The sequence below is a fragment of the Pleurodeles waltl genome, chromosome 6, assembly GCF_031143425.1.
Source record: "Pleurodeles waltl isolate 20211129_DDA chromosome 6, aPleWal1.hap1.20221129, whole genome shotgun sequence".
In the NCBI taxonomy this organism is placed as follows: domain Eukaryota; kingdom Metazoa; phylum Chordata; class Amphibia; order Caudata; family Salamandridae; genus Pleurodeles; species Pleurodeles waltl.
This window is the reverse complement of record NC_090445.1, coordinates 10,393,267-10,420,880: the sequence shown is the minus strand read 5'-3', so window position 1 is coordinate 10,420,880 and position 27,614 is coordinate 10,393,267. Positions and strand designations below refer to the sequence as shown.

General features: G+C 49.0%; 1 protein-coding gene across 5 annotated transcripts in view; it reads right to left on the bottom strand.

The window, feature by feature from the left end:
• Window positions 1-27,614, bottom strand: part of SPTAN1 (spectrin alpha, non-erythrocytic 1) — a 316,746-nt gene that overhangs the window by 4,772 nt on the left and 284,360 nt on the right. For all 5 annotated transcript variants that reach the window (XM_069237004.1, XM_069237007.1, XM_069237009.1 and 2 more), the window contains 3 exons: window positions 2,808-3,004; window positions 2,669-2,722; window positions 2,347-2,493 (listed from right to left, as the gene is read on the bottom strand). In XM_069237004.1, coding sequence (XP_069093105.1) covers window positions 2,347-2,493; window positions 2,669-2,722; window positions 2,808-3,004 — 398 coding nt within the window. The remainder of the gene's footprint in view (window positions 1-2,346; window positions 2,494-2,668; window positions 2,723-2,807; window positions 3,005-27,614) is intronic.

The window sequence follows — 27,614 nt, the reverse complement described above, 5'->3', positions numbered from 1 at the left end:
TCTCCAGTGAAAGTCCGGTCCGTCAGGTCCTGGGGGCTGCGGGTGCAGGGTCTTTTCCAGGCGTCGGGACTTAGGTTTCAGAGAGTCGCGGTCAGGGGAAGCCTCGGGATTCCCTCTGCAGGCGGCGCTGTGGGGGCTCAGGGGGGACAGGTTTTGGTACTCACAGTCGTAGAGTAGTCCGGTGGTCCTCCCTGAGGTGTTGGTTCTCCACCAGCCGAGTCGGGGTCGCCGGGTGCAGTGTTGCAAGTCTCACGCTTCTTGCGGGGAGATTGCAGGGTTCTTTAAGGCTGCTTCTTGAAACAAAGTTGCAGTCTTTTTGGAGCAGGTCCGCTGTCCTCAGGAGTTTCTTGTCGTCGTCGAAGCAGGGCAGTCCTCAGAGGATGCAGAGATCGCTGGTCCCTTTGGAAGGCGTCGCTGGAGCAGAGTTCTTTGGAAGGCAGGAGACAGGCCGGTGAGTTTCTGGAGCCAAGGCAGTTGTTGTCTTCTGGTCTTCCTCTGCAGGGGTTTTCAGCTAGGCAGTCCTTCTTCTTGTTGTTGCAGGAATCTAATTTTCTAGGGTTCAGGGTATCCCTTAAATACTAAATTTAAGGGCGTGTTTAGGTCTGGGGGGTTAGTAGCCAATGGCTACTAGCCCTGAGGGTGGGTACACCCTCTTTGTGCCTCCTCCCAAGGGGAGGGGGTCACAATCCGAACCCTATTGGGGGAATCCTCCATCTGCAAGATGTAGGATTTCTAAAAGTTAGAGTCACCTCAGCTCAGGACACCTTAGGGGCTGTCCTGACTGGCCAGTGACTCCTCCTTGTTGCTTTCTTTGTTCCCTCCAGCCTTGCCGCCAAAAGTGGGGGCCGTGGCCGGAGGGGGCGGGCAACTCCACTAAGCTGGAGTGCCCTGCTGGGCTGTGACAAAGGGGTGAGCCTTTGAGGCTCACCGCCAGGTGTTACAGCTCCTGCCTGGGGGAGGTGTTAGCATCTCCACCCAGTGCAGGCTTTGTTACTGGCCTCAGAGTGACAAAGGCACTCTCCCCATGGGGCCAGCAACATGTCTCTAGTGTGGCAGGCTGCTGGAACTAGTCAGCCTACACAGATAGTCGGTTAAGTTTCAGGGGGCACCTCTAAGGTGCCCTCTGGGGTGTATTTTGCAATAAAATGTACACTGGCATCAGTGTGCATTTATTGTGCTGAGAAGTTTGATACCAAACTTCCCAGTTTTCAGTGTAGCCATTATGGTGCTGTGGAGTTCGTGTAAAACAGACTCCCAGACCATATACTCTTATGGCTACCCTGCACTTACAATGTCTAAGGTTTTGCTTAGACACTGTAGGGGTACAGTGCTCATGTACTGGTACCCTCACCTATGGTATAGTGCACCCTGCCTTAGGGCTGTAAGGCCTGCTAGAGGGGTGTCTTACCTATACTGCATAGGCAGTGAGAGGCTGGCATGGCACCCTGAGGGGAGTGCCATGTCGACTTACTCGTTTTGTCCTCACTAGCACACACAAGCTGGCAAGCAGTGTGTCTGTGCTGAGTGAGAGGTCTCCAGGGTGGCATAAGACATGCTGCAGCCCTTAGAGACCTTCCTTGGCATCAGGGCCCTTGGTACTAGAAGTACCAGTTACAAGGGACTTATCTGGATGCCAGGGTCTGCCAATTGTGGATACAAAAGTACAGGTTAGGGAAAGAACACTGGTGCTGGGGCCTGGTTAGCAGGCCTCAGCACACTTTCAATTGTAAACATAGCATCAGCAAAGGCAAAAAGTCAGGGGGCAACCATGCCAAGGAGGCATTTCCTTACACCCACCAACAAAAAAATCCAACAAAAAAATCCAACGAAAAAAAGCCCAGCCACGAGGATGATCCACCCACAGAAAGGCACATCCTACAGTAATCCAATAAACGTTGATAGAGACTGAAGTGATTGGGGAGAAAAAGAAATCACTAAATGTATGTGCACTTTAATGCTGTATGCATACTGCTCAGCAAACACACCATATTCAGACCGCTCTACTTTAACTAAGCTGCTACCTCACCTGGCTGCCACCCGCCTGCTCTTGTTGCTTCCACTCTAGGTGGTCACTTCCCTTCTCCCTAGGAGGCTCCAACCTCCCCTGTTGCCAACAGGCTGTCCGGCACCTTGTTGATCTATTCCTCCCACTACCGCGCTCCCCACTGCCTCCCTTCTCCACAACTAGGCTACCTTTCATATTACTACCTATCCGATCTCTTCTCATCAGCGTTCCACCTTTCCCCTTCGTGCTAGCTTGCATTTCCACGCTGTACACCCATCAATCCACTACTGGCCTTGGCTCTCCCCCTTTGCACATAAGCACAATCTATACAAGACTTGTACCTGTTGGGATCCACTGTGTCCAGAATTGCTTCAAACTCTGGATCTGGCTCGCCTTCTTCTACCATGGGCAGATCATAACCCAGGGAGCGCAGACAAGATTTAAACGCCTGGTGATTCAGTCGACCCGATTTGTCCTTGTCGAAGTGCCTGGAAGAGGGGAGAAACAAGGTCAAGGCGTTGGCTGTGGCACCTCGTGAAAAGGCTGTGGCTGATAGAGTGTGGCTGCATCAGGCCTCACACAAAGGCTGAGAAAATAGAGTCGCATGTGATTTAAAAAAAATAAATAAATAAAAAAACCTTCATTCAGTTGTGGAAGACTTACTTAAACATCATGCTGAACTCCTTCAGAGCCTCTTCCGTCACGCCCGTGGTGTTCCTGCAAGAGAGAGCACACAGATGTAAATGCAGGCAGCGCCTTCTCGCTGGCAGAGGCCTGGAACCCTCTAGTATGAGGCCCTTACCTGGCCTGGATTTGCTGCTCCAGATTATGTTGCATCCTCATGCCCAGTTGATCCAACTGATCCCACTGCTGGGCCAGCCCCACTGTGCTGTGCTCTGTGTACTTGTTGTCCAGGATCAGGGCCTCCTCCATTGCAGCCCCCAGGTCCTCAATCTTCTTCAGCTGGCTCCGCATGGCACGAATCTCCTGGTGCTTTCGCTGCAAGAGACAAACACATGGACCCATCACTAAGCGCTGCACATCCCTACACAACAAGCAAGTGTGCAGATGCCACAGTCAAATGGGATTTATCTACTATGCACATTCTGTCACAAGGATTCTGTAGGGATGCACAAACCTCTCAAATCTTTGCCAACCTCGGAGGTCCACGTTTCAAAAGTACATCCCAGTCTTCAGCAAAGCATGTCAAGTCACTGGGGTCAGGGTATCTCAAGTGGGCCTTAAAGTCCTGTAGAGTTGACCAATCTCCAAAGACTGTCCTGCAAGCTTTCAATGCCCAATGGAGGTCAGCCTTGTACAGACTCTAAAGAATGGGAAAGGAGGTATCCTGCATAATTATGGATGGAGGGGATCAGAGAAGCCACTGGATAATGTACTCACCTCTCACTCTTTCAATATCTAAGTTGGAAAGAAAGGGTATTTCATTTGGTCTCATGTCAGATCTGTAGGCTTTGGAGCCATGTTGCCTTAGCAACACATTTTCTTTTTGCTATGTGCGCCCTAAGTGGTAACGGTATGCCCACATGTGGGCCCCTTGCTCGCTGCGCCAATGGATTCAAGCTAGCCTGGCTGGGGGAGGAAGGGGCGATACCCCAAAACTGGTCCCCGGATGCTTGTGTCCGGTCCAGGGAGGACCTGGCTTGGCAATTTGGGCTGGACTATTCCCATGGGGAGCAGGGTCAAGACTGATTTGCCTATGGCTGTGTCCACACTGGGGTGACGTGCCAGGCAAAATGATGGATTAAACACAGATCTGTGACTGGAGGGGTGAATGTTTTAAAAGTTTAAACACTCCTGCCATCATTTTATTTTGGTTTGGCCATGTTGCCTTAAATTGATTGAATGGTTACCCCCAATTGTTGATGGTTGCTTTCTGGCAGATCATACTGGAAATTGGTGGCCATGTTATTACCCCTTCATGGCTGTCGGGACTGTTATCCTTTACTGGTTGTAAGGGCTGACAGGCTGATGGGCATGTTCTCCCTTCCTGGTTGCAAATGCTGGCTAACTGGAGATTGGCACAGCAGGTCCTCTTTCTGGTTGAAAAGTCTGACCGACCGGAGACTGGTGGGGCATGTTATCCCTCTCTGGTTTAAGGGCTGACCGACTAGAGAAGCGAGGTCTGTATTATCCATTCCCAGGTGTAAAGGCTGACTTGCCTTGGATTGCTGGGGCATGTTTTCCCTTCCTTCGTAACAAGACCCAACTCTAAGAGTATTAGTCATGAGGCCATCTCCAAGGTCTCTGGCTCCAACCTGTTCAGTTTGCTGGCAGGGGCACTATTCCTGCCAGCCTATTCTTCATAGCTTTTGCTAGGGTAAGGGACCATCTCTACAGTTTTGCTCTTTGCTCAAACTTTGCCTTTCATTTCAGGCTGCGCCATACTCTATCCACATTTGTACGTCAGCCTTTCATGGGGAAAGCACACAATAGAAGGAACCATCCAAGGGCCGTCAGCTTTCTCCCTGCCTATATGTGGTGCTCCTGGAGTATGTGAGACCATTCCTTGCATAAGGGATTCCGGAACCTCAATCCCATTACTGGACCTAAAGCATTAAAGGGAGACCGGACCTGCTAGTGCCTGGAGGTGCATTTTTAGTATGCAGCTCCTTGAAACAAGGGTTCAATAGTGTTTATTGTCGGTACTCAATGCTCTTGTCCTTGCTGCTAGAAGCTCAAGTGAAACATAGCATTAAGATGGCGCCAGGCGGATTGTGCTGGATCTCTTGATTTACTTACATAATGCTGACCATCTAGTGTCCTTACAAATAGCCTAGTCTTACATCTAGCATCAACATTAGTTGGAGCAGGCTGAACCCACCTTTAGTATTGTATTTCAAGTGGGAAGGTCTCGCATACGCCAGGACATGCAGCCACTGAGCAGACACTCCATAACAAGAGGTAATTGGCACAAAGTCCCAGACAACTTCCAACAGTCTGTGTGCTTAATAGTCTGTGTGATAGCTGTATCTGTCCACAGCTATCTCCTTCGATCTCAGCTGCTACACACATCGTACTGTGTTACAGACAGCAGCACTGTCTCTGCCAGCCTCTGAAGCCCCTTGGTCAGCTCTTAGTACTGGGGCAGTGGCAGGATGGGCACTGGGAGGACCAAAGTTCCAGCATCTGTCAGTTACTTCTTGGTTGCCTCTAGAATAGTCACCCTGGTATTTGAAACAGAGTAAGAGAAAGATCCTCTTGCCTTGACTTCCACATGACGACAGGGGTGTGGAATTTTACAAAAATATCTACTTGGGACAGGCTGCTCCATAAATCTACTTGTCCTGAAAGAAAAAAAAAAAAAAATGTAAAAAAAAAAACACTTGTCCCTTTGGTGCTATGTAGTGCGGCGACAAATTATACCACCAATCTGCTTATATAAAAGCTCTAATAACAGACACTGATTATACCAGGGTTCATACTATAGTAGGGTTTGAATACGACATATTTACTTATTTTGGCACCTTTCAGCACATCTACACCCTGGAGCTGGAGATCGGGGTCAGCAACAGTTCTAGGGTTGGAATGCCCTTTTGAGTCTGTGCAAACCTACTAACTTGCATGTTTTAGGTGTTTTCACCAGCTCTTCTCTAATCTTTTCTCATTTAGAGAAAAGTTAGAAATTTACTCCTGACAGGTGCAGAAGTAAAACTTCCTCCAGGGTTAGGAAAAAGTGGTTGAGGGAAAGTGAACTTGTAAACGCTCAGAGTTTCGCATGACCAAATCTACCCATGCAGATTTGCTCATGCTAAAATACAGTTCACAAAATATTTTCTAGGAATACTGTAGGAAAGTAGCCTCCTTCTAGCTTGGTTGCCCCCACCTTCTACCTATTTTTCAGTGTGTTTGACTGTTTACTGGGATCCTGATAACCAGGACCCCGGTGACTAAGCTTTCTCCTCTAAATTTGGTTGCTGGTAACCTTTTCTTCCCACAATTGACATACTGGTCCCCCCCAATGTAAGTCCCTAATATATGGTACCTAGGTACCCAGGGCATTGGGGTTCCAGTAGATTCCCTATGGGCTGCAGCAGTTATTCTGCCACCCATAGGGAGCCCATGCATATGGTTCTGCAGGCCTGCCATTGCAGCCTGCGTGAAACAGGTGCATGCACCCATTTTCACTACAGGTCACTAAGTCACCCCTATGTTAGGCCCTCAGCCCAGAGAGCAGGGTGCAGGTACCAGAGTGTGAGGGCACCCCTGCACTAGCAGAGGTGCCCCACAAACTTCAGATCCATCTTACTAGACTTTGTGAGTGTAGGGATGCCGTTTTACCCGTGTACTGGGCATAGATCACTACCTATTTCCACCTACATAATGGTAATTCCGAACCTTGGCATGTTTGGTATCAAACCTGTTGGAAACATACCCCAATACTGTGGCAAGTATTGGAATGAAAATGTCACTTACCCAGTGTACATCTGTTCGTGGCATCAGTCGCAGTAGATTCGCATGTTCTGCAATAGCTCGCCATCTGGTGTTGGGCCGGAGTGTTACAAGTTGTTTTTCTTCGAAGAAGTCTTTCGAGTCACGGGACCGAGTGACTCCTCCTTTTGTCTCCATTGCGCATGGGCGTCGACTCCATCTTCGATTGTTTTTCCCCGCAGAGGGTGAGGTAGGAGTTGAATTGTAGTAATAGTGCCCATGCAATGGAGTGACTAAGTATGCACCTATTTAAGGTTGAGATGATACATATATAAATAATTGAAGGTAACTTCCAAACTGCTACAGGCTCCCGGGGAGGCGGGTGGGCACATGCGAATCTACTGCGACTGATGCCACGAACAGATGTACACTGGGTAAGTGACATTTACAGTTCGATGGCATCTGTCGCTGTAGATACGCATGTTCTGCATAGACTAGTAAGCAGTTATTTCCCCAAAAGCGGTGGATCAGCCTGTAGGAGTGGAAGTAGTCTGAAATAATGTCCTTAATACGGCTTGACCTACTGTGGCTTGTTGTGCGGATAACACGTCTACACAGTAGTGCTTGGTGAATGTGTGAGGTGTAGACCATGTGGCTGCCTTACATATTTCTTGCATTGGGATGTTTCCTAGAAAGGCCATGGTAGCACCTTTCTTTCTGGTTGAGTGTGCCCTTGGTGTAATGGGCAGCTGTCGTTTAGCTTTAAGGTAGCAGATTTGGATGCATTTAACTATCCATCTGGCTATACCTTGTTTTGAAATTGGGTTTCCTGCGTGAGGTTTTTGAAATGCAATAAAGAGTTGTTTAGTCTTTCTGATGTTTTTTGTTCTGTCAATGTAATACATCAATGCTCTTTTGACATCTAATGTATGTAGTGCCCTTTCAGCTACGGTATCTGGCTGTGGAAAGAACACTGGAAGTTCCACTGTTTGATTTAGATGGAACGGTGAAATAACCTTTGGCAAAAATTTAGGATTAGTCCTTAGGACGACTTTATTTTTGTGTAGTTGTATAAAAGGTTCCTGTATAGTAAACGCCTGAATCTCGCTTACTCTTCTCAGGGAAGTAATGGCGATGAGAAATGCCACCTTCCAGGTTAGGAACTGTATGTCGCAGGAGTGCATGGGTTCAAAAGGTGGACCCATAAGTCTAGTTAGGACAACATTTAGGTTCCATGAAGGAACAGGTAGTGTTCTTGGTGGTATAATTCTCCTAAGGCCCTCCATGAATGCTTTAATGACTGGTATTTTATATAGGGAAGTTGAATAGGTAGTCTGCAGGTATGCAGATATTGCTGCAAGGTGAATCTTAATGGAAGAGAAAGCTAGGTTAGATTTTTGTAAGTGAAGCAAGTAACCCACTACATGTTCTGGAGTTGTGTGTAATGGTTGTATTTGATTAATATGGCAGTAGCAAACAAACCTCTTCCATTTACTTGCATAGCAGTGCCTGGTGGATGGCCTTCTTGCTTGTTTTATGACTTCCATACATTCTTGGGTAAGTTGTAAGTGCCCGAATTCTAGGATTTCAGGAGCCAGATTGCTAGATTCAGCGATGCTGGATCTGGGTGTCTGATCTTTTGGTTGTGCTGTGTCAACAGATCTGGCCTGTTGGGCAATTTGATGCAGGGTACCACTGATAGGTCTAGCAGCGTTGTGTACCAGGGTTGCCTTGCCCAAGTTGGTGCTATCAATATGAGTTTGAGTTTGCTTTGACTGAGTTTGTTTACCAGGTAAGGAAGGAGAGGGAGAGGAGGAAAAGCGTAAGCAAATATCCCTGACCAGTTCATCCATAGGGCATTGCCTTGGGATTGTTTGTGTGGGTATCTGGATGCGAAGTTTTGGCATTTTGCGTTCTCCCTTGTCGCAAACAAGTCTATCTGAGGTGTTCCCCAGAGTTTGAAATAAGTGTTCAGAATTTGGGGGTGAATTTCCCATTCGTGGACCTGTTGGTGATCTCGAGAGAGATTGTCTGCGAGTTGATTTTGTATCCCTGGTATAAACTGTGCAATTAGGCGAATTTGGTTGTGAATTGCCCAATGCCAAATTTTTTGTGCTAGCAGGCTTAACTGCGTGGAGTGCGTCCCCCCCTGCTTGTTTAGATAATACATTGTTGTCATGTTGTCTGTTTTGACGAGAATGTATTTGTGAACTATTATTGGTTGGAAAGCTTTTAGTGCTTGAAAAACTGCTAGAAGTTCTAGGTGATTGATATGCAGTTTTGTTTGATGTACGTTCCATTGTCCTTGTATGCTGTGTTGATCGAGGTGTGCTCCCCACCCTGTCATGGAAGCATCTGTTGTTATTACGTATTGTGGCACTGGGTCTTGGAAAGGCCGCCCCTTGTTTAAATTTATGTTGTTCCACCACAGAAGCGAGAGGTAAGTTTGGCGGTCTATTAACACCAGATCTAGAAGGTGACCCTGTGCTTGAGACCACTGTGATGCTAGGCATTGTTGTAAGGGCCTCATGTGCAGTCTTGCGTTTGGGACAATGGCTATGCATGATGACATCATGCCTAGGAGTTGTAATACCATCTTTGCCTGTATCTTTTGTGTTGGATACATGCGTTGTATGATGGTGTTGAAATTTTGAATTCTTTGTGGACTTGGAGTGGCTACTCCTTTTGATGTGTCTATTATGGCTCCCAGGTATTGTTGTACCTTGCGTGGCAGAATTTTGGATTTTGTGAAATTGACGGTGAACCCTAGTTTGAAGAGGGTTTGTATGATATGATTTGTGTGATTTGAGCACTCTATTAACGAATGGGCCTTGATTAGCCAGTCGTCTAGATATGGGAACACATGTATTTGCTGCCTTCTTATGTGTGCTGCGACTACCGCTAGACATTTGGTAAAGACTCTTGGTGCGGTTGTTAATCCGAAAGGCAGTACCTTGAATTGGTAATGTATTCCTTTGAATACAAACCTTAGGTATTTCCTGTGCGATGGGTGTATTGGTATATGGAAATAAGCATCCTTGAGGTCTAAAGTTGCCATGTAGTCGTGCAGTTTTAGCAATGGCAATACTTCTTGTAGTGTGACCATGTGGAAGTGGTCTGATTTGATGAAAGTGTTCACTACTCTGAGGTCTAGGATTGGTCTCAGTGTTTTGTCCTTCTTTGGTATCAGAAAGTACAGTGAGTAAACTCCTGTGTTTATTTGTGTGTTTGGCACTAATTCGATTGCATTCTTTTGCAATAGTGCCTGCACTTCTATCTCCAGGAGATTGGAATGGTGTGTTGTTAAATTTTGTGCTTTTGGTGGTATGTTTGGAGGGAATTGTAGAAATTCTATGCAATAACCATGTTGGATAATTGCTAGAACCCAAGTGTCTGTAGGGATTTCCTCCCATGCTTTGTAATAATGACCTATTCTTCCCCCCACTGGTGTTGTGTGGAGGGGGTGAGTGACCTGTGAGTCACTGTTTAGTAGTAGGGGCTTTGGGGCTTTGAAATCTTCCTCTATTTCTAGGGAATTGCCCTCCTCTATATTGTCCCCGAAAACCTCCTCTATACTGTCCCTGGTAACTGGACGGTGTGGCTTGTGAGGTGCTGGCTTGTGTGCTTTGACCTCGAAACCCCCCTCGAAAGGGCGTTTTACGGAATGTGCTGTAATTCCCTCTGCTCTGTGGGGAGTAGAGTGCGCCCATGGCTTTGGCAGTGTCCGTATCTTTTTTGAGTTTCTCAATCGCTGTGTCCACTTCTGGACCGAACAGTTCTTTTTCATTAAAAGGCATATTGAGAACTGCTTGTTGAATCTCTGGTTTAAATCCAGACGTTCGGAGCCATGCATGCCTTCTGATAGTTACAGATGTATTAATTGTCCGTGCAGCTGTATCTGCAGCGTCCATGGAGGAGCGGATCTGGTTGTTGGAAATGGTCTGTCCTTCCTCGACCACTTGCTTTGCCCTATTTTGTAAGTCCTTGGGCAGATGTTCAATGAGATGTTGCATCTCGTCCCAGTGGGCTCTGTCATAGCGCGCAAGTAGTGCCTGGGAGTTCGCGATGCGCCACTGGTTTGCAGCTTGTGCTGCGACTCTTTTACCAGCGGCATCGAACTTGCGGCTTTCTTTATCTGGGGGTGGTGCATCTCCAGATGTGTGAGAGTTGGCCCTTTTCCTAGCTGCTCCTACAACAACAGAGTCTGGTGGCAGCTGTGTAGTGATGAAAACCGGGTCCGTAGGAGGCGGCTTATACTTTTTTTCCACCCTTGGTGTGATTGCCCTACTTTTGACCGGCTCCTTAAATATGTCTTTTGCGTGCCGGAGCATACCAGGGAGCATAGGCAGGCTTTGGTATGAGCTGTGGGTGGAGGAGAGTGTGTTGAACAAGAAATCATCCTCGACCTGTTCTGAGTGGAGGCTTACGTTGTGAAATTGTGCTGCTCTAGCCACCACCTGAGAGTACGCGGTGCTGTCTTCTGGTGGAGATGGCTTTGTAGGGTATGCCTCCGGGCTGTTATCTGACACTGGGGCGTCGTATAGGTCCCATGCGTCCTGATCTTGGTCACCCTGGCTCATGGTGGTGTGAGCTGGGGAGTGTGATGGAGTTTGTGCTGGTGAAACGTTAATCACGGGCGGAGGAGAGGGTGGTGGTGTAACTCTTTTCACCACTTTTGGTTGTGGTGTTTGTTCCGTCTGGAACTCCAACCTCCTCTTTCTCCTAATGGGGGGGAAGGGTGCTTATTTTTCCTGTCCCCTGCTGAATGAAGATACGCTTTTGCGTATGGTCCACATCAGTTGCTTGTAGCTCTTCCTCAAACCTATGCTTCTGCATTTGGGAGGTTAGCGAGTGCTCTTCTGTATAAGAGCCTGAAGCTGGGTCGCTTGCAGTTTGTTTCGGCATCGAAACTTTGTCTGCGTGTTTTTTCGGCTCCGAGGTGACTTTTTTCCTTTTCGGGGCCGAAACCTCTCGGCGTCGATCTGTTTCGGTGCCGCTGTCTCGGCGTCGAGCCGTGTCCACACCGGCATCTCGGTGTCGAGGCTTGTCTCCAGCACTTTCTCGGTCCCGAGAAGGCTGCGTGCCGGTGTCTCGACCGGAGTCGGACGATCTCGGCACTGTTTGGGCCTTTTTCGGTGCCGACGGTCGGTCACCGAATTTATGGGTCGAGCCATGGCCTGGTGGCAGTGGCGTCCCCTGGGCCTTGTAAATGTTTCTCTGTGTGGTTTTCGACGTCTTACTCACGGTTTGTGTATCGTCGAATCCTTCGGAGTCTGAGTCTTGGATCGAGAAGGTACCTTCCTCTTCCTGTTCCTCGAACTCCCGTTGGGCTGTCGGTGCGGACGCCATCTGAAGTCTTCTGGCTCGACGGTCTCGGAGTGTTTTTCGGGACCGGAACGCACGACAGGCCTCGCAGGTGTCTTCGCTGTGCTCAGGTGACAGGCACAGGTTGCAGACCAAGTGTTGGTCTGTGTAGGGGTATTTATTGTGGCATTTGGGGCAGAAACGAAACGGGGTCCGTTCCATCGGCGTTCTTCAGCACGCGGTCGGGCCGACCAGGCCCCGACGGAGGATCGAAAAACTACCCCGAAGGGCACCGGAGCTCTTCGATCTTCGATGCGGTGTGGAATCTAAGTACGCCGATCCCGAACGCAACAATACCGACGAAAATCTTCCGAAATTAGCTAATTTTCCGTTCCGAAACTCAGAGCGACAGGAACACGTCCGAACCCGATGGCGGAAAAAAAACAATCGAAGATGGAGTCGACGCCCATGCGCAATGGAGACAAAAGGAGGAGTCACTCGGTCCCGTGACTCGAAAGACTTCTTCGAAGAAAAACAACTTGTAACACTCCGGCCCAACACCAGATGGCGAGCTATTGCAGAACATGCGTATCTACAGCGACAGATGCCATCGAACATATGATTCCATGCACTCTGGGGGTTCCTTAGAGGACCCCCAGCATTGCTACCACCAGTCTTATAGGGTTTTCCAGGTAGCCCAGCTGCTGCCACCCCTCAGACAGGTTTCTGCCCTCCTGCTGCTTGATCTGATCAAACCCAGGAAGGCAGAACAAAGGATTTCTTTTGAAAGAGGGAGGTAACACCCTCTCCCTTTGGAAATAGGTGCGACTGGCTTGGGAGTGGTAGCCTCCCTAAGCTACTGGTTTGCTTTGAAAGGCACATTTGGTGCCCTCCGTGCATAAACCAGTCCACACCAGTTCAGGGACCTCCAGTCCCTGCTCTGGCGTAAAACTGGACAATAGAAAGGGGAGTGACCACTCCCCTGTCCATCACCACCCCAGGGTGGTGCCCAGAGCTCCTCCAGAGGGTCCCTGGGTTCTGCCATCTTGTTTCCAAGGTTGGAAGGGAACTCTGGGAGCATCTGAGTTACCAGGCCAGGCAGGTGACGTTAAAGCCCTCTCCTGATAGGTGCTTATCTGGTTAGGTGACCAATCCCCCTTTCAGGGCTATTTAGGGTCTCTCTTGGGTGGGTCTTCAGATTCGGCTTGCAAAATTCCAGCAGGAGTCCTCTGCAAGCTCGGCTTTGACTTCTGGCTTCCGGAATCATGACTGGAACCAGAAAGGACCCTTCAGCAACATTGTTTCCAGGGCTCCTGCCAGCTTTGCAACAGTTCCCTTGCCATGCATCTTTAGAAGACCAACTCCTCCGCCTGCACAAAAAGAAGGAATCTCCCTTGGAGTGAAGGAGTCACTCCCCTGCAACCGCAGGCACCTTCAACAAGTGACGACCCGCTGTGTGGATCCCTTCTCCTGCTGAGCTGTGTGGATCTTGCATCACAGGTGGTGGTCCAGAGCAGTCCTCTTGGTCCTGTCTGTTAGCTGCCCAACTTTGGTGAAGGTAAGCCCTTGCCTTCCCTCGCAGGACAGTACCCCCGTGCACGGTGTCTCTTGCAGCTGCAAAGGCTTCTTTGCATCTCCTCCACGGGATCTTCAGGCGACGTGTAGCTCCAGCACTCCATTCTGTGAAGCACAGCCTCCTGTGTGGTTCTCCTGCAGCGTGGGATCCTCTGATAGTGCTGTGTGGGTTTGGTCCTGTTCTCCCTAAATAGGACTGGTGGGGGGGAATCACCCTCCAAGTCACTATCTTCATCCTCTGTGTTGCCATCCTCAGAGGGGTTGGCTCTTTCAAACTCTGCCAAATGCTCCTGGAGCAGTAGTTTGGAAGGTCTGGGGCCCATTGTTATTTTCTTTATTTTACAGAGTGACCTTAGCTCCCTCATCTTAAGATGGAGGTAAGGGCAAATGCTCCTGGAGCAGTAGTTTGGAAGGTCTGGGGCCCATTGTTATTTTCTTTATTTTACAGAGTGACCTTAGCTCCCTCATCTTAAGATGGAGGTAAGGGCAAATGCTCCTGGAGCAGTAGTTTGGAAGGTCTGGGGCCCATTGTTATTTTCTTTATTTTACAGAGTGACCTTAGCTCCCTCATCTTAAGATGGAGGTAAGGGCAAATGCTCCTGGAGCAGTAGTTTGGAAGGTCTGGGGCCCATTGTTATTTTCTTTATTTTACAGAGTGACCTTAGCTCCCTCATCTTAAGATGGAGGTAAGGGCACTCTGTAAGTTAAAGAAAATAGCAATGGGCCCCAGACCTTCCAAACTACCGCTCCAGGAGCTTTTGGCAGAGTTTGAAAGAGCCAACCCCTCTGAGGATGGCAACACAGAGGATGAAGATAGTGACTTGGAGGGTGATTCCCCCCCACCAGTCCTATTTAGGGAGAACAGGGCCTCTCAAGCCCTGACTCCACAAATCATAGTCAGAGATGCTGTTCCCCTCACAGGAGGGACCAACTTCTCTGAAATCACTGAGGATAACTCCAGTGAAGAGGACATCCAGTTAGCCAGGATGGCCAAAAGATTGGCTTTGGAAAGACAGATCCTAGCCATAGAAAGGGAAAGACAAGAGATGGGCCTAGGTCCCATCAATGGTGGCAGCAACATAAATAGGGTCAGAGATTCTCCTGACATGTTAAAAATCCCTAAGGGAATTGTAACTAAATATGAAGATGGTGATGACATCACCAAATGGTTCACAGCTTTTGAGAGGGCTTGTGTAACCAGAAAAGTAAGCAGATCTCACTGGGGTGCTCTCCTTTGGGAAAGGTTCACTGGAAAGTGTAGGGATAGACTCCTCACACTCTCTGGAAAAGATGCAGATTCCTATGAGCTCATGAAGGCTACCCTGATTGAGGGCTTTGGATTCTCCACTGAGGAGTACAGGATTAGGTTCAGGGGGGCTCAAAAATCCTCGAGCCAGACCTGGGTTGATTTTGTTGACTACTCAGTGAAAACACTGGATGGTTGGGTAACTGGAAATGAAGTGCATGACTATGTTGGGCTTTATAATTTGTTTATGAAAGAACACATTTTAAGTAACTGCTTCAATAAAAAGTTGCATCAGTATCTGGTAGACCTAGGTCCAATTTCTCCCCAAGAATTGGGAAAGAAGGCAGACCACTGGGTCAAGACTAGGGTAACCAAAACTTTCACTGGGGGTGACCAAAAGAAAGGGGTTACAAAGCCTCCCCAGGGGAAAGTGGGTGACACTAGAAACAAAGAAAAAGAGTCCTCTGTAGGCCCCCAAAAACCAGACCAGGTGGGTGGGCCCCGAGACACAACCCAAAACAAAGGTGGGTACCAGGTTAAGAACTGGGATGCCACTAAGGCATGGTGCCATAACTGTAGACAGACAGGGCACCACACCAAGGACACTTCTTGTCCCAAAAACAAACCCCCTAGCAAAATCCCAGGGGTGACCAGTGTAGCCATTGGGGATGACTCCTCAGATGAGGAGGTCTTCATAGCCTTCAACTGGAAAAAGGGCCCAACAGGTGAGTTGGAGATTCCAGAGGGAAGTAGACACTTCCACCACTTACTGGTGAATGGAATCCCAGCCACTGCCCTGAGAGACACTTGTGCCAGTCACACTATTGTGCATGACAGGCTGGTGTTCTCAAACCAGTACATCCCAGGTGAGATGGCCAGAGTAAGAGTTAGCCCAGACAGGGTCACTGATAGGCCTGTGGCTTTTGTGCCCATAAAAGTGGGTGGGACTTTTAGCTGGAGAAGGGTGGTAGTCAGTACAGACCTCCCCCTTGATTGTCTCCTTGGAAATGACTACCCAGAGGTTAGTCAGAGCCCAAGAGAGGAACTGGTCCAGTGCCAGTCCTCTCCCAAGGATTCTGAAGGTGCTACCCCTGCAGTAACTGCAAGTAGGCCCCAGAAGAAAAATAAAAGAAAACAGAGTAGGAAAGGTGGACAACCTTTAGCCAAGGTTCCAGCAAGCCAAGGAGATTCTGCTCCAGTAGGGGAGAACTCCAAAAGTGGCTCTGATAAAGTCCAACCTGACCCACAAGAAGTCCTGGCTAGTCAGGCAACTGTTAAGTCTGAGTGGGTGGCTCCTCAGCTAACAGAAGAAAGAGTGGAAGAAGGGTGTTTACTACAAGATGTAGTAACCCCCACTCTAATACAGCAGACAGGCACCCTGAACCCAAAGAAGCCTGTAACTTAGCTCCTTCCCTTGTAGGTGAAGAGCTAAAGGTGTGGTTCTGGGCACTGACAGCTGTCAGTGGCCTCTGCTGGGTGTTAGCCTTTATGGCTGCACTATCCTTGGCATGGTGGTCTGACCCCATGCCAAATAGCAAGTTAGGCCCCCTGACCCTGTTGGTCATGGTGGGGTTACTCCAGCTCTGGGTAACCTCTTTGGGTAAGCTAGGGGTGACCCTGGCTAAGATAAGATTAGCAGAGGTGGATACCTCTAACCCCAAAATAGAGAGAATGGGTGGAGACATTAAAGATACAGACAAGAGGCAATTCAGACTAGGTCCTATCACTGTGGAAGTGGGTCAGTTCCCCAGAGGGAATGACCTGAACAGGACGATGTAAGGCAGAGTAGGCCCTGCAACAAACCAGCCTATTTCCTCTACTCTTCCTCGCCTGACCGACTAGGAAGACTCTCCCAGCTTTGGCTGAGTCTCCTGGCTTGTGGGCTGGGGGGGGGGGGGGGCTTGTGTAAAGAAATGGCTCCCTGTTGCAGTTACCCCCCACTTTTTGCCTGATACTGATGCTGACTTGACTGAGAAGTGTGCTGGGACCCTGCTAACCAGGCCCCAGCACCAGTGTTCTTTCACCTAAAATGTACCATTATTTCCACAATTGGCACAACCCTGGCACCTAGGTAAGTCCCTTGTAACTGGTACCCCTGGTACCAAGGGCCCTGATGCCAGGGCTAGTCTCCAAGTGGGATCAACAGTGTGCCCAGAGCAAATCAGGTGTCACACTGAAGCTACATTAGTCTCTGAGGGTGGGGTGGATTTAGCCACACTGGCTGCCTGGCCCCCTAACATGCAAAAATACAGGCAGCAGCTCTTAATTAATGGGACAAGTGTTAGAGGGCCTGAGGGATACAGGTGCCAGTGTCACTATGGTGACAGAGAAACTGGTTTCCCCTGGCCAATACCTGACTGGACAAACCTATCTAGTCACCAACGCTGACAATCAGACTAAAGTACATCCCATGGCTATGGTAACTTTAGAGTGGGGAGGGGTCAATGGCCTGAAACAGGTGGTGGTCTCCTCAAATATCCCAGTAGACTGTTTGCTTGGAAAGGACCTGGAGTCCTCAGCATGGGCTGAGGTAGAACTGAAAACCCATGCAGCCATGCTGGGTATCCCTGAACTGGTGTGTGTCAAGACAAGGGCACAGTGCAAGGCACAGGGTGAAAAAGTAGAGCTGGAGTCTGGAAGAAAGGCCCAGCCTACCAAGAGAAAAGGAAAGTCAGCTGGGAAACCAGCTGCAACACAGCAAGAAAAAGAGAACCTCTCTTCTCAGGAAGAAGTTCTGCCCTCTGAGGGAACTGAGCCTTTGGAGCTGGAACCTTATCAGGTTGAGCTCTTGGGCCCAGGGGGACTGTAGGAAGTTGGCTCTGTATGTGCTATTTCAAAGTAAGGAGTAGCATGCACAGAGTCCAAGGGTTCCCCTTAGAGGTAAAATAGTGGTAAAAAGAGATAATACTAATGCTCTATTTTGTGGTAGTGTGGTCGAGCAGTAGGCTTATCCAAGGAGTAGTGTTAAGCATTTGTTGTACATACACATAGACAATAAATGAGGTACACACACTCAGAGACAAATCCAGCCAATAGGTTTTGTTATAGAAAAATATATTTTCTTAGTTTATTTTAAGAACCACAGGTTCAAATTTAACATGTAATATCTTGTTTGAAAGGTATTGCAGGTAAGTACATTAGGAACTTTGAATCATTTCAATTGCATGTATACTTTTCAAGTTATTCACAAATAGCTACTTTAAAAGTGGACACTTAGTGCAATTTTCACAGTTCCTGGGGGAGGTACATTTTTGTTAGTTTTACCAGGTAAGTAAGACACTTACAGGGTTCAGTTCTTGGTCCAAGGTAGCCCACCGTTGGGGGTTCAGAGCAACCCCAAAGTTACCACACCAGCAGCTCAGGGCCGGTCAGGTGCAGAGTTCAAAGTGGTGCCCAAAACGCATAGGCTATAATGGAGAGAAGGGGGTGCCCCGGTTCCGGTCTGCTTGCAGGTAAGTACCCGCGTCTTCGGAGGGCAGACCAGGGGGGTTTTGTAGGGCACCGGGGGGGGACACAAGCCCACACTGAAATTTCACCCTCAGCGGCGCGGGGGCGGCCGGGTGCAGTGTTAGAACAAGCGTCGGGTTCGCAATGGAAGTCAATGAGAGATCAAGGGATCTCTTCAGCGCTCCAGGCAGGCAAGGGGGGGCTTCCTCGGGGAAACCTCCACTTGGGCAAGGGAGAGGGACTCCTGGGGGTCACTTCTGCAGTGAAAGTCCGGTCCTTCAGGTCCTGGGGGCTGCGGGTGCAGGGTCTTTTCCAGGCGTCGGGACTTAGGTTTCAGAGAGTCGCGGTCAGGGGAAGCCTCGGGATTCCCTCTGCAGGCGGCGCTGTGGGGGCTCAGGGGGGGACAGGTTTTGGTACTCACAGTCGTAGAGTAGTCCGGGGGTCCTCCCTGAGATGTTGGTTCTCCACCAGCCGAGTCGGGGTCGCCGGGTGCAGTGTTGCAAGTCTCACGCTTCTTGCAGGGAGTTGCAGGGTTCTTTAAGGCTGCTTCTTGAAACAAAGTTGCAGTCTTTTTGGAGCAGGTCCGCTGTCCTCGGGAGTTTCTTGTCGTCGTCGAAGCAGGGCAGTCCTCAGAGGATGCAGAGGTCGCTGGTCCCTTTGGAAGGCGTCGCTGGAGCAGAGTTCTTTGGAAGGCAGGAGACAGGCCGGTGAGTTTCTGGAGCCAAGGCAGTTGTTGTCTTCTGGTCTTCCTCTGCAGGGGTTTTCAGCTAGGCAGTCCTTCTTGTTGTTGTTGCAGGAATCTAATTTTCTAGGGTTCAGGGTAGCCCTTAAATACTAAATTTAAGGGTGTGTTTAGGTCTGGGGGGTTAGTAGCCAATGGCTACTAGCCCTGAGGGTGGGTACACCCTCTTTGTGCCTCCTCCCAAGGGGAGGGGGTCACAATCCTAACCCTATTGGGGGAATCCTCCATCTGCAAGATGGAGGATTTCTAAAAGTTAGAGTCACCTCAGCTCAGGACACCTTAGGGGCTGTCCTGACTGGCCAGTGGCTCCTCCTTGTTATTCTCATTATTTTCTCCGGCCTTGCCGCCAAAAGTGGGGGCCGGGCCGGAGGGGGCGGGCAACTCCACTAGCTGGAGTGTCCTGCGGTGCTGTGACAAAGGGGTGAGCCTTTGAGGCTCACCGCCAGGTGTTACAGCTCCTGCCTGGGGGAGGTGTTAGCATCTCCACCCAGTGCAGGCTTTGTTACTGGCCTCAGAGTGACAAAGGCACTCTCCCCATGGGGCCAGCAACATGTCTCTAGTGTGGCAGGCTGCTGGAACTAGTCAGCCTACACAGATAGTCGGTTAAGTTTCAGGGGGCACCTCTAAGGTGCCCTCTGGGGTGTATTTTGCAATAAAATGTACACTGGCATCAGTGTGCATTTATTGTGCTGAGAAGTTTGATACCAAACTTCCCAGTTTTCAGTGTAGCCATTATGGTGCTGTGGAGTTCGTGTTTGACAAACTCCCAGACCATATACTCTTATGGCTACCCTGCACTTACAATGTCTAAGGTTTTGTTTAGACACTGTAGGGGTACCATGCTCATGCACTGGTACCCTCACCTATGGTATAGTGCACCCTGCCTTAGGGCTGTAAGGCCTGCTAGAGGGGTGACTGACCTATACTGCATAGGCAGTGAGAGGCTGGCATGGCACCCTGAGGGGAGTGCCATGTCGACTTACTCGTTTTGTTCTCACTAGCACACACAAGCTGGCAAGCAGTGTGTCTGTGCTGAGTGAGAGGTCTCCAGGGTGGCATAAGACATGCTGCAGCCCTTAGAGACCTTCCTTGGCATCAGGGCCCTTGGTACTAGAAGTACCGGTTACAAGGGACTTATCTGGATGCCAGGGTCTGCCAATTGTGGATACAAAAGTACAGGTTAGGGAAAGAACACTGGTGCTGGGGCCTGGTTAGCAGGCCTCAGCACACTTTCAATTGTAAACATAGCATCAGCAAAGGCAAAAAGTCAGGGGGCAACCATGCCAAGGAGGCATTTCCTTACAGTGCCCTTTCAGCTACGGTATCTGGCTGTGGAAAGAACACTGGAAGTTCCACTGTTTGATTTAGATGGAACGGTGAAATAACCTTTGGCAAAAATTTGAGATTGGTCCTTAGGACGACCTTATTTTTGTGTAGTTGTATAAAAGGTTCCTGTATTGTAAACGCCTGAATCTCGCTTACTCTTCTTAGGGAAGTAATGGCGATGAGAAATGCCACCTTCCAGGTTAGGAACTGTATTTCGCAGGAGTGCATGGGTTCAAAAGGTGGACCCATAAGTCTAGTTAGGACAACATTTAGGTTCCATGAAGGAACAGGTGGTGTTCTTGGTGGTATAATTCTCCTAAGGCCCTCCATGAATGCTTTAATGACTGGTATCTTATATAGGGAAGTTGAATAGGTAGTCTGCAGGTATGCAGATATTGCTGCAAGGTGTATTTTAATGGAAGAGAAAGCCAGGTTAGATTTTTGTAAGTGAAGCAAGTAACCCACTACATGTTCTGGAGTTGTGTGTAATGGTTGTATTTGATTAATATGGCAGTAGCAGACAAACCTCTTCCATTTACTTGCATAGCAGTGCCTGGTGGATGGCCTTCTGGCTTGCTTTATGACTTCCATACATTCTTGGGTAAGTTGTAAGTGGCCGAATTCTAGGATTTCAGGAGCCAGATTGCTAGATTCAGCGATGCTGGATCTGGGTGTCTGATCTTTTGGTTGTGTTGTGTCAACAGATCTGGCCTGTTGGGCAATTTGATGCAGGGTACTACTGATAGGTCTAGCAGTGTTGTGTACCAGGGTTGCCTTGCCCAAGTTGGTGCTATTAATATGAGTTTGAGTTTGTTTTGACTGAGTTTGTTTACCAGGTAAGGAAGGAGAGGGAGAGGAGGAAAAGCGTAAGCCAATATCCCTGACCAGTTCATCCATAGGGCATTGCCTTGGGACTGTTTGTGTGGGTATCTGGATGCGAAGTTTTGGCATTTTGCGTTCTCCTTTGTCGCAAACAAGTCTATCTGAGGTGTTCCCCAGAGTTTGAAATAAGTGTTCAGAATTTGGGGGTGAATTTCCCATTCGTGGACCTGTTGGTGATCTCGAGAGAGATTGTCTGCGAGTTGATTTTGGATCCCTGGTATAAATTGTGCTATTAGGCGAATTTGGTTGTGAATTGCCCAACGCCAAATCTTTTGTGCTAGCAGGCTTAACTGCGTGGAGTGCGTCCCCCCTTGCTTGTTTAGGTAATACATTGTTGTCATGTTGTCTGTTTTGACGAGAATGTATTTGTGAACTATTATTGGTTGGAAAGCTTTTAGTGCTTGAAAAACAGCTAGAAGTTCTAGGTGATTTATATGCAGTTTTGTTTGATGTACGTCCCATTGTCCTTGGATGCTGTGTTGCTCGAGGTGTGCTCCCCACCCTGTCATGGAAGCATCTGTTGTTATTACGTATTGTGGCACTGGGTCTTGGAAAGGCCGCCCCTTGTTTAAATTTATGTTGTTCCACCACAGAAGCGAGAGGTAAGTTTGGCGGTCTATTAACACCAGATCTAGAAGATGACCCTGTGCTTGAGACCACTGTGATGCTAGGCACTGTTGTAAGGGCCTCATGTGCAGTCTTGCGTTTGGGACAATGGCTATGCATGAAGACATCATGCCTAGGAGTTGTAATACCATCTTTGCTTGTATCCTTTGTGTTGGATACATGCGTTGTATGATGGTGTTGAAATTTTGAATTCTTTGGGGACTTGGAGTGGCTACTCCTTTTGATGTGTCTATTATGGCTCCTAGGTATTGTTGTACCTTGCGCGGCAGAATGTTGGATTTTGTGAAGTTGACGGTGAACCCTAGTTTGAAGAGGGTTTGTATGATAGGATTTGTGTGATTTGAGCACTCTATTAACGAATGGGCCTTGATTAGCCAGTCGTCCAGATATGGGAACACATGTATTTGCTGCCGTCTTATGTGTGCAGCGACTACCGCTAGACATTTGGTAAAGACTCTTGGTGCGGTTGTTAATCCGAAAGGCAGTACCTTGAATTGGTAATGTATTCCTTTGAATACAAACCTTAGGTATTTCCTGTGCGATGGGTGTATTGGTATATGGAAATAAGCATCCTTGAGGTCTAAAGTTGCCATGTAGTCGTGCAGTTTTAGCAATGGTAATACTTCTTGTAGTGTGACCATGTGAAAGTGGTCTGATTTGATGAAAGTGTTCACTACTCTGAGGTCTAGGATTGGTCTCAGCGTTTTGTCTTTCTTTGGTATCAGAAAGTACAGTGAGTAAACTCCTGTGTTTATTTGTGTGTTTGGCACTAATTCGATTGCATTCTTTTGCAATAGTGCCTGCACTTCTATCTCCAGGAGATTGGAATGATGTTTTGTCAAATTCTGTGCTTTTGGTGGTATGTTTGGAGGGAATTGTAGAAATTCTATGCAATAACCATGTTGGATAATTGCTAGAACCCAAGTGTCTGTAGGGATTTCCTCCCATGCTTTGTAATAATGACCTATTCTTCCCCCCACTGGTGTTGTGTGGAGGGGGTGAGTGACATGTGAGTCACTGCTTAGTAGTAGGGGTTTTGGGGCTTTGAAATCTTCCTCTATTTCTAGGGAATTGCCCTCCTCTATATTGTCCCCGAAAACCTCCTCTATACTGTCCCTGGTAACTGGACGGTGTTGCTTGTGAGGTGCTGGCTTGTGTGCTCTGACCCCGAAACCCCCCTCTAAAGGGTGTTTTACGGAATGTGCTGTAATTCCCTCTGCTCTGCGGGGAGTAGAGTGCGCCCATGGCTTTGGCAGTGTCCGTGTCTTTTTTGAGTTTCTCAATCGCTGTGTCCACTTCTGGACCGAACAGTTCTTTTTCGTTAAAAGGCATATTGAGAACTGCTTGCTGAATCTCTGGTTTAAATCCAGACGTTCTGAGCCATGCATGCCTTCTGATAGTTACAGATGTATTAATTGTCCGTGCAGCTGTGTCTGCAGCGTCCATGGAGGAGCGGATCTGGTTGTTGGAAATGGTCTGTCCCTCCTCAACCACTTGTTTTGCCCTATTTTGTAGGTCCTTGGGCAGATGTTCAATGAGATGTTGCATCTCATCCCAATGGGCCCTGTCATAGCGCGCAAGTAGTGCCTGGGAGTTCGCGATGCGCCACTGGTTTGCAGCTTGTGCTGCGACTCTCTTACCAGCTGCATCGAACTTGCGGCTTTCTTTATCTGGGGGTGGTGCATCTCCAGATGTGTGGGAGTTGGCCCTTTTCCTAGCTGCTCCTACAACGACAGAGTCTGGTGGCAGCTGTGTAGTGATGAAAACCGGGTCTGTAGGAGGCGCCTTATACTTTTTTTCCACCCTTGGTGTGATTGCCCTACTTTTGACCGGCTCCTTAAAGATTTCTTTTGCGTGCCGGAGCATACCAGGGAGCATAGGCAGGCTTTGGTATGAGCTGTGGGTGGAGGAGAGTGTGTTGAATAAAAAATCATCCTCGACCTGTTCTGAGTGGAGGCTTACATTGTGAAATTGTGCTGCTCTAGCCACCACTTGAGAATACGCGGTGCTGTCCTCTGGTGGAGATGGCTTCGTAGGGTATGCCTCCGGGCTGTTATCTGACACTGGGGCGTCGTATAGGTCCCATGCGTCTTGATCTTGGTCACCCTGGCTCATGGTGGTGTGAGCTGGGGAGTGTGATGGAGTTTGTGCTGGTGAGACGTTAATCACGGGCGGAGGAGAGGGTGGTGGGGTAACTCTTTTCACCACTTTCGGTTGTGGTGTCTGTTCAGTTTGGAACTCCAACCTTCTCTTTCTTCTAATAGGGGGAAGGGTGCTTATTTTTCCTGTCCCCTGCTGTATGAAAATACGCTTTTGCGTATGGTCCACATCAGTTGATTGTAGCTCTTCCTCAAACCTATGCTTTTGCATTTGGGAGGTTAGCGAGTGCTCTTCTGTATAAGAGCCTGAAGCTGGGTCGGTTGCAGTTTGTTTCGGGACCGAAACTTTGTCTGCGTCCCTTTTCGGCTCCGAGGTGACTTTTTTCTTTTTCGGGGCCGAAACCTCTCGGCGCCGATCTTCTTCGGGGCCGCTGTCTCGGCGTCGAGCCGTGTCTACACCGGCATCTCGGTGTCGATGCTTGTCTCCAGCACTTTCTCGGACCCGAGAAGGCTGCGTGCCGGTGTCTCGACCGGAGTCGGACGATCTCGGCACTGTTTAGGCCTTTTTCGGTGCCGACGGTCGGTCACCGAATTTATGGGTGGAGCCATGGCCTGGTGGCAGTGGCGTCCCCTGGGCCTTGTAAATCTTCCTCTGAGTGGTTTTCGACGTCTTACTCACGGTTTGTGTATCGTCGAATCCTTCGGAGTCTGAGTCTTGGATCGAGAAGGTACCTTCCTCTTCTTGTTCCTCGAACTCTCGGTGGGCTGTCGGCGCGGACGCCATCTGAAGTCTTCTGGCTCGACGGTCTCGGAGTGTTTTTCGGGACCGGAACGCACGACAGGCCTCGCAGGTGTCTTCACTGTGCTCAGGTGACAGGCACAGGTTACAGACCAAGTGTTGGTCTGTATAGGGGTATTTATTGTGTCATTTGGGGCAGAAACGGAACGGGGTCCGTTCCATCGGCGTTCTTCTGCACGCGGTCGGGCCGACCAGGCCCCGACGGGGGATCGGAAAAACTACCCCGAAGCTCTTCGATCCTTCGACGCGGTGTTGAATCTAACTACGCCGATCCCGAACGCAACAATACCGACGAAAATCTTCCGAAATTAGCTATCTTTCTGTTCCGAAACTCGGAGCGACAGGAACACGCCCGAACCCGATGGCGGAAAAAAAACAATCGAAGATGGAGTCGACGCCCATGCGCAATGGAGACAAAAGGAGGAGTCACTCGGTCCCGTGACTCGAAAGACTTCTTCGAAGAAAAACAACTTGTAACACTCCGGCCCAACACCAGATGGCGAGCTATTGCAAAACATGCGTATCTACAGCGACAGATGCCATCGAACATTAAGTTATTGTTCTCATTAGAGTGAGGTTGGACTCACTCATCTGCCCTTTCCGCCTCCTGTTCTCTTCTTCAAGTCAGCCTCATCAGCTTCCTCTTCCGTCTCTTTCAAGGGTGAGTGGGGCTACATTTTGAGTCTTACAACAGATTTGCTGGCTGTATGGGATTGTAATCTAGTATCAGACTCGGACACAGGAATGACGTTATGATGCAGGAAGAGGAGGTAATCCCATAGACACCTCTTGGAACCTGGAGAGGTAAAATCTTAGGCGATGCGAAAAGGATCACGGTTTCAATGCTTAGTATCCTGTAAGGAGAATCTCCTGGATGGAGCCTTCAGAGTGACTCAGACAAGAAGAAACTTTGGTCAGCTTCTAATATTCCTATTGTAGGAAGTTGGCTCTGTATGTGCTATTTCAAAGTAAGGAATAGCATGCACAGAGTCCAAGGGTTCCCCTTAGAGGTAAGATAGTGGCAAAAATAGATAATACTAATGCTCTATTTTGTGGTAGTGTGGTCGAGTAGTAGACTTATCAAAGGAGTAGTGTTAAGCATTTGTTGTACATACACACAGGCAATAAATGAGGAACACACACTCCGAGACAAATCCAGCCAATAGGTTTTGTTATAGAAAAATATCTTTTCTTAGTTTATTTTAAGAACCACAGGTTCAAATTCTACATGTAATATCTCATTTGAAAGGTATTGCAGGTAAGTACTTTAGGAACTTTGAATCATTACATTAGCATGTATACTTTTTACATAAAACACAATAAGCTGTTTTAAAAGTGGACACTGCAATTTTCACAGTTCCTGGGGGAGGTAAAGTAATGTTCGTTTTAACAGGTAAGTAAGTCACTTACAGGTTTCAGTTTTTGGTCCAAGGTAGCCCACCGTTGGGGGTTCAGAGCAACCCCAAAGTTATCACACCAGCAGCTCAGGGCCGGTCAGGTGCAAAGGTCAAAGAGGTGCCCAAAACACATAGGCTTCAATGGCGAGAAGGGGGTGCCCCGGTTCCAGTCTGCCAGCAGGTAAGTACCCGCGTCTTCGGAGGGCAGACCAGGGGGGTTTTGTAGGGCACCGGGGGGGACACGAGTCAGCACATAAAGTACACCCTCAGCAGCGCGGGGGCGGCCGGGTGCAGTGTGGGAACACGCGTCGGGTTTCCAATAGTTTCCTATGGGAGACCAAGGGGTCTCTTCAGCGATGCAGGCAAGGGGGGGGGCTCCTCGGGGTAGCCACCACCTGGGCAAGGGAGAGGGCCTCCTGGGGGTCACTCCTGCACAGGAGTTCCGTTCCTTTAGGTGCTGGGGGCTGCGGGTGCAGGGTCTTTTCCAGCCGTCGGGAAATGGAGTTCAGGCAGTCGCGGTCAGGGGGAGCCTCGGGATTCCCTCTGCAGGCGTCGCTGTGGGGGCTCAGGGGGGACAACTTTGGTTACTCACAGTCTTGGAGTCGCCGGAGGGTCCTCCCTGAGGTGTTGGTTCTCCACCAGTCGAGTCGGGGTCGCCGGGTGCAGTGTTGCAAGTCTCACGCTTCTTGCGGGGAGTTGCAGGGGTCTTTAAATCTGCTCCTTGAAACAAAGTTGCAGTTCTTTTGGAGCAGTGCCGCTGTCCTCAGGAGTTTGTCTTTCTTGAAGCAGGGCAGTCCTCAGAGGATTCAGAGGTCGCTGGTCCCTTGGAAAGCGTCGCTGGAGCAGGTTTCTTTGGAAGGCAGGAGACAGGCCGGTGAGTCTGGGGCCAAAGCAGTTGGTGTCTTCTGTTCTTCCTCTGCAGGGGTTTTTCAGCTCAGCAGTCCTCTTCTTCTTGTAGTTTCAGGAATCTAAATTCTTAGGTTCAGGGGAGCCCTTAAATACTAAATTTAAGGGTGTGTTTAGGTCTGGGGGAGTTAGTAGCCAATGGCTACTAGCCCGGAGGGTGGGTACACCCTCTTTGTGCCTCCTCCCAAGGGGAGGGGGTCACATTCCTATCCCTATTGGGGGAATCCTCCTTCTACAAGATGGAGGATTTCTAAAAGTCAGAGTCACTTCAGCTCAGGACACCTTAGGGGCTGTCCTGACTGGCCAGTGACTCCTCCTTGTTTTTCTCATTATCTCTCCTGGACTTGCCGCCAAAAGTGGGGGCTGTGTCCAGGGGGCGGGCATCTCCACTAGCTGGAGTGCCCTGGGGCATTGTAACACGAAGCTTGAGCCTTTGAAGCTCACTGCTAGGTGTTACAGTTCCTGCAGGTGGGAGGTGTGAAGCACCTCCACCCAGAGCAGGCTTTGTTTCTGTCCTCAGAGAGCACAAAGGCTCTCACCGCATGGGGTCAGAAACCCGTCTCTCAGCAGCAGGCTGGCACAGACCAGTCAGTCCTGCACTGAACAATTGGGTAAAATACAGGGGGTATCTCTAAGATGCCCTCTGTGTGCATTTTTTAATAAATCCAACACTGGCATCAGTGTGGGTTTATTATTCTGAGAAGTTTGATACTAAACTTCCCAGTATTCAGTGTAGCCATTATGGAGTTGTGGAGTTCGTTTTTGACAGACTCCCAGCCCAAATACTCTTATGGCTACCCTGCACTTACAATGTCTAAGGTTTTGCTTAGACACTGTAGGGGCATAGTGCTCATGCACATATGCCCTCAC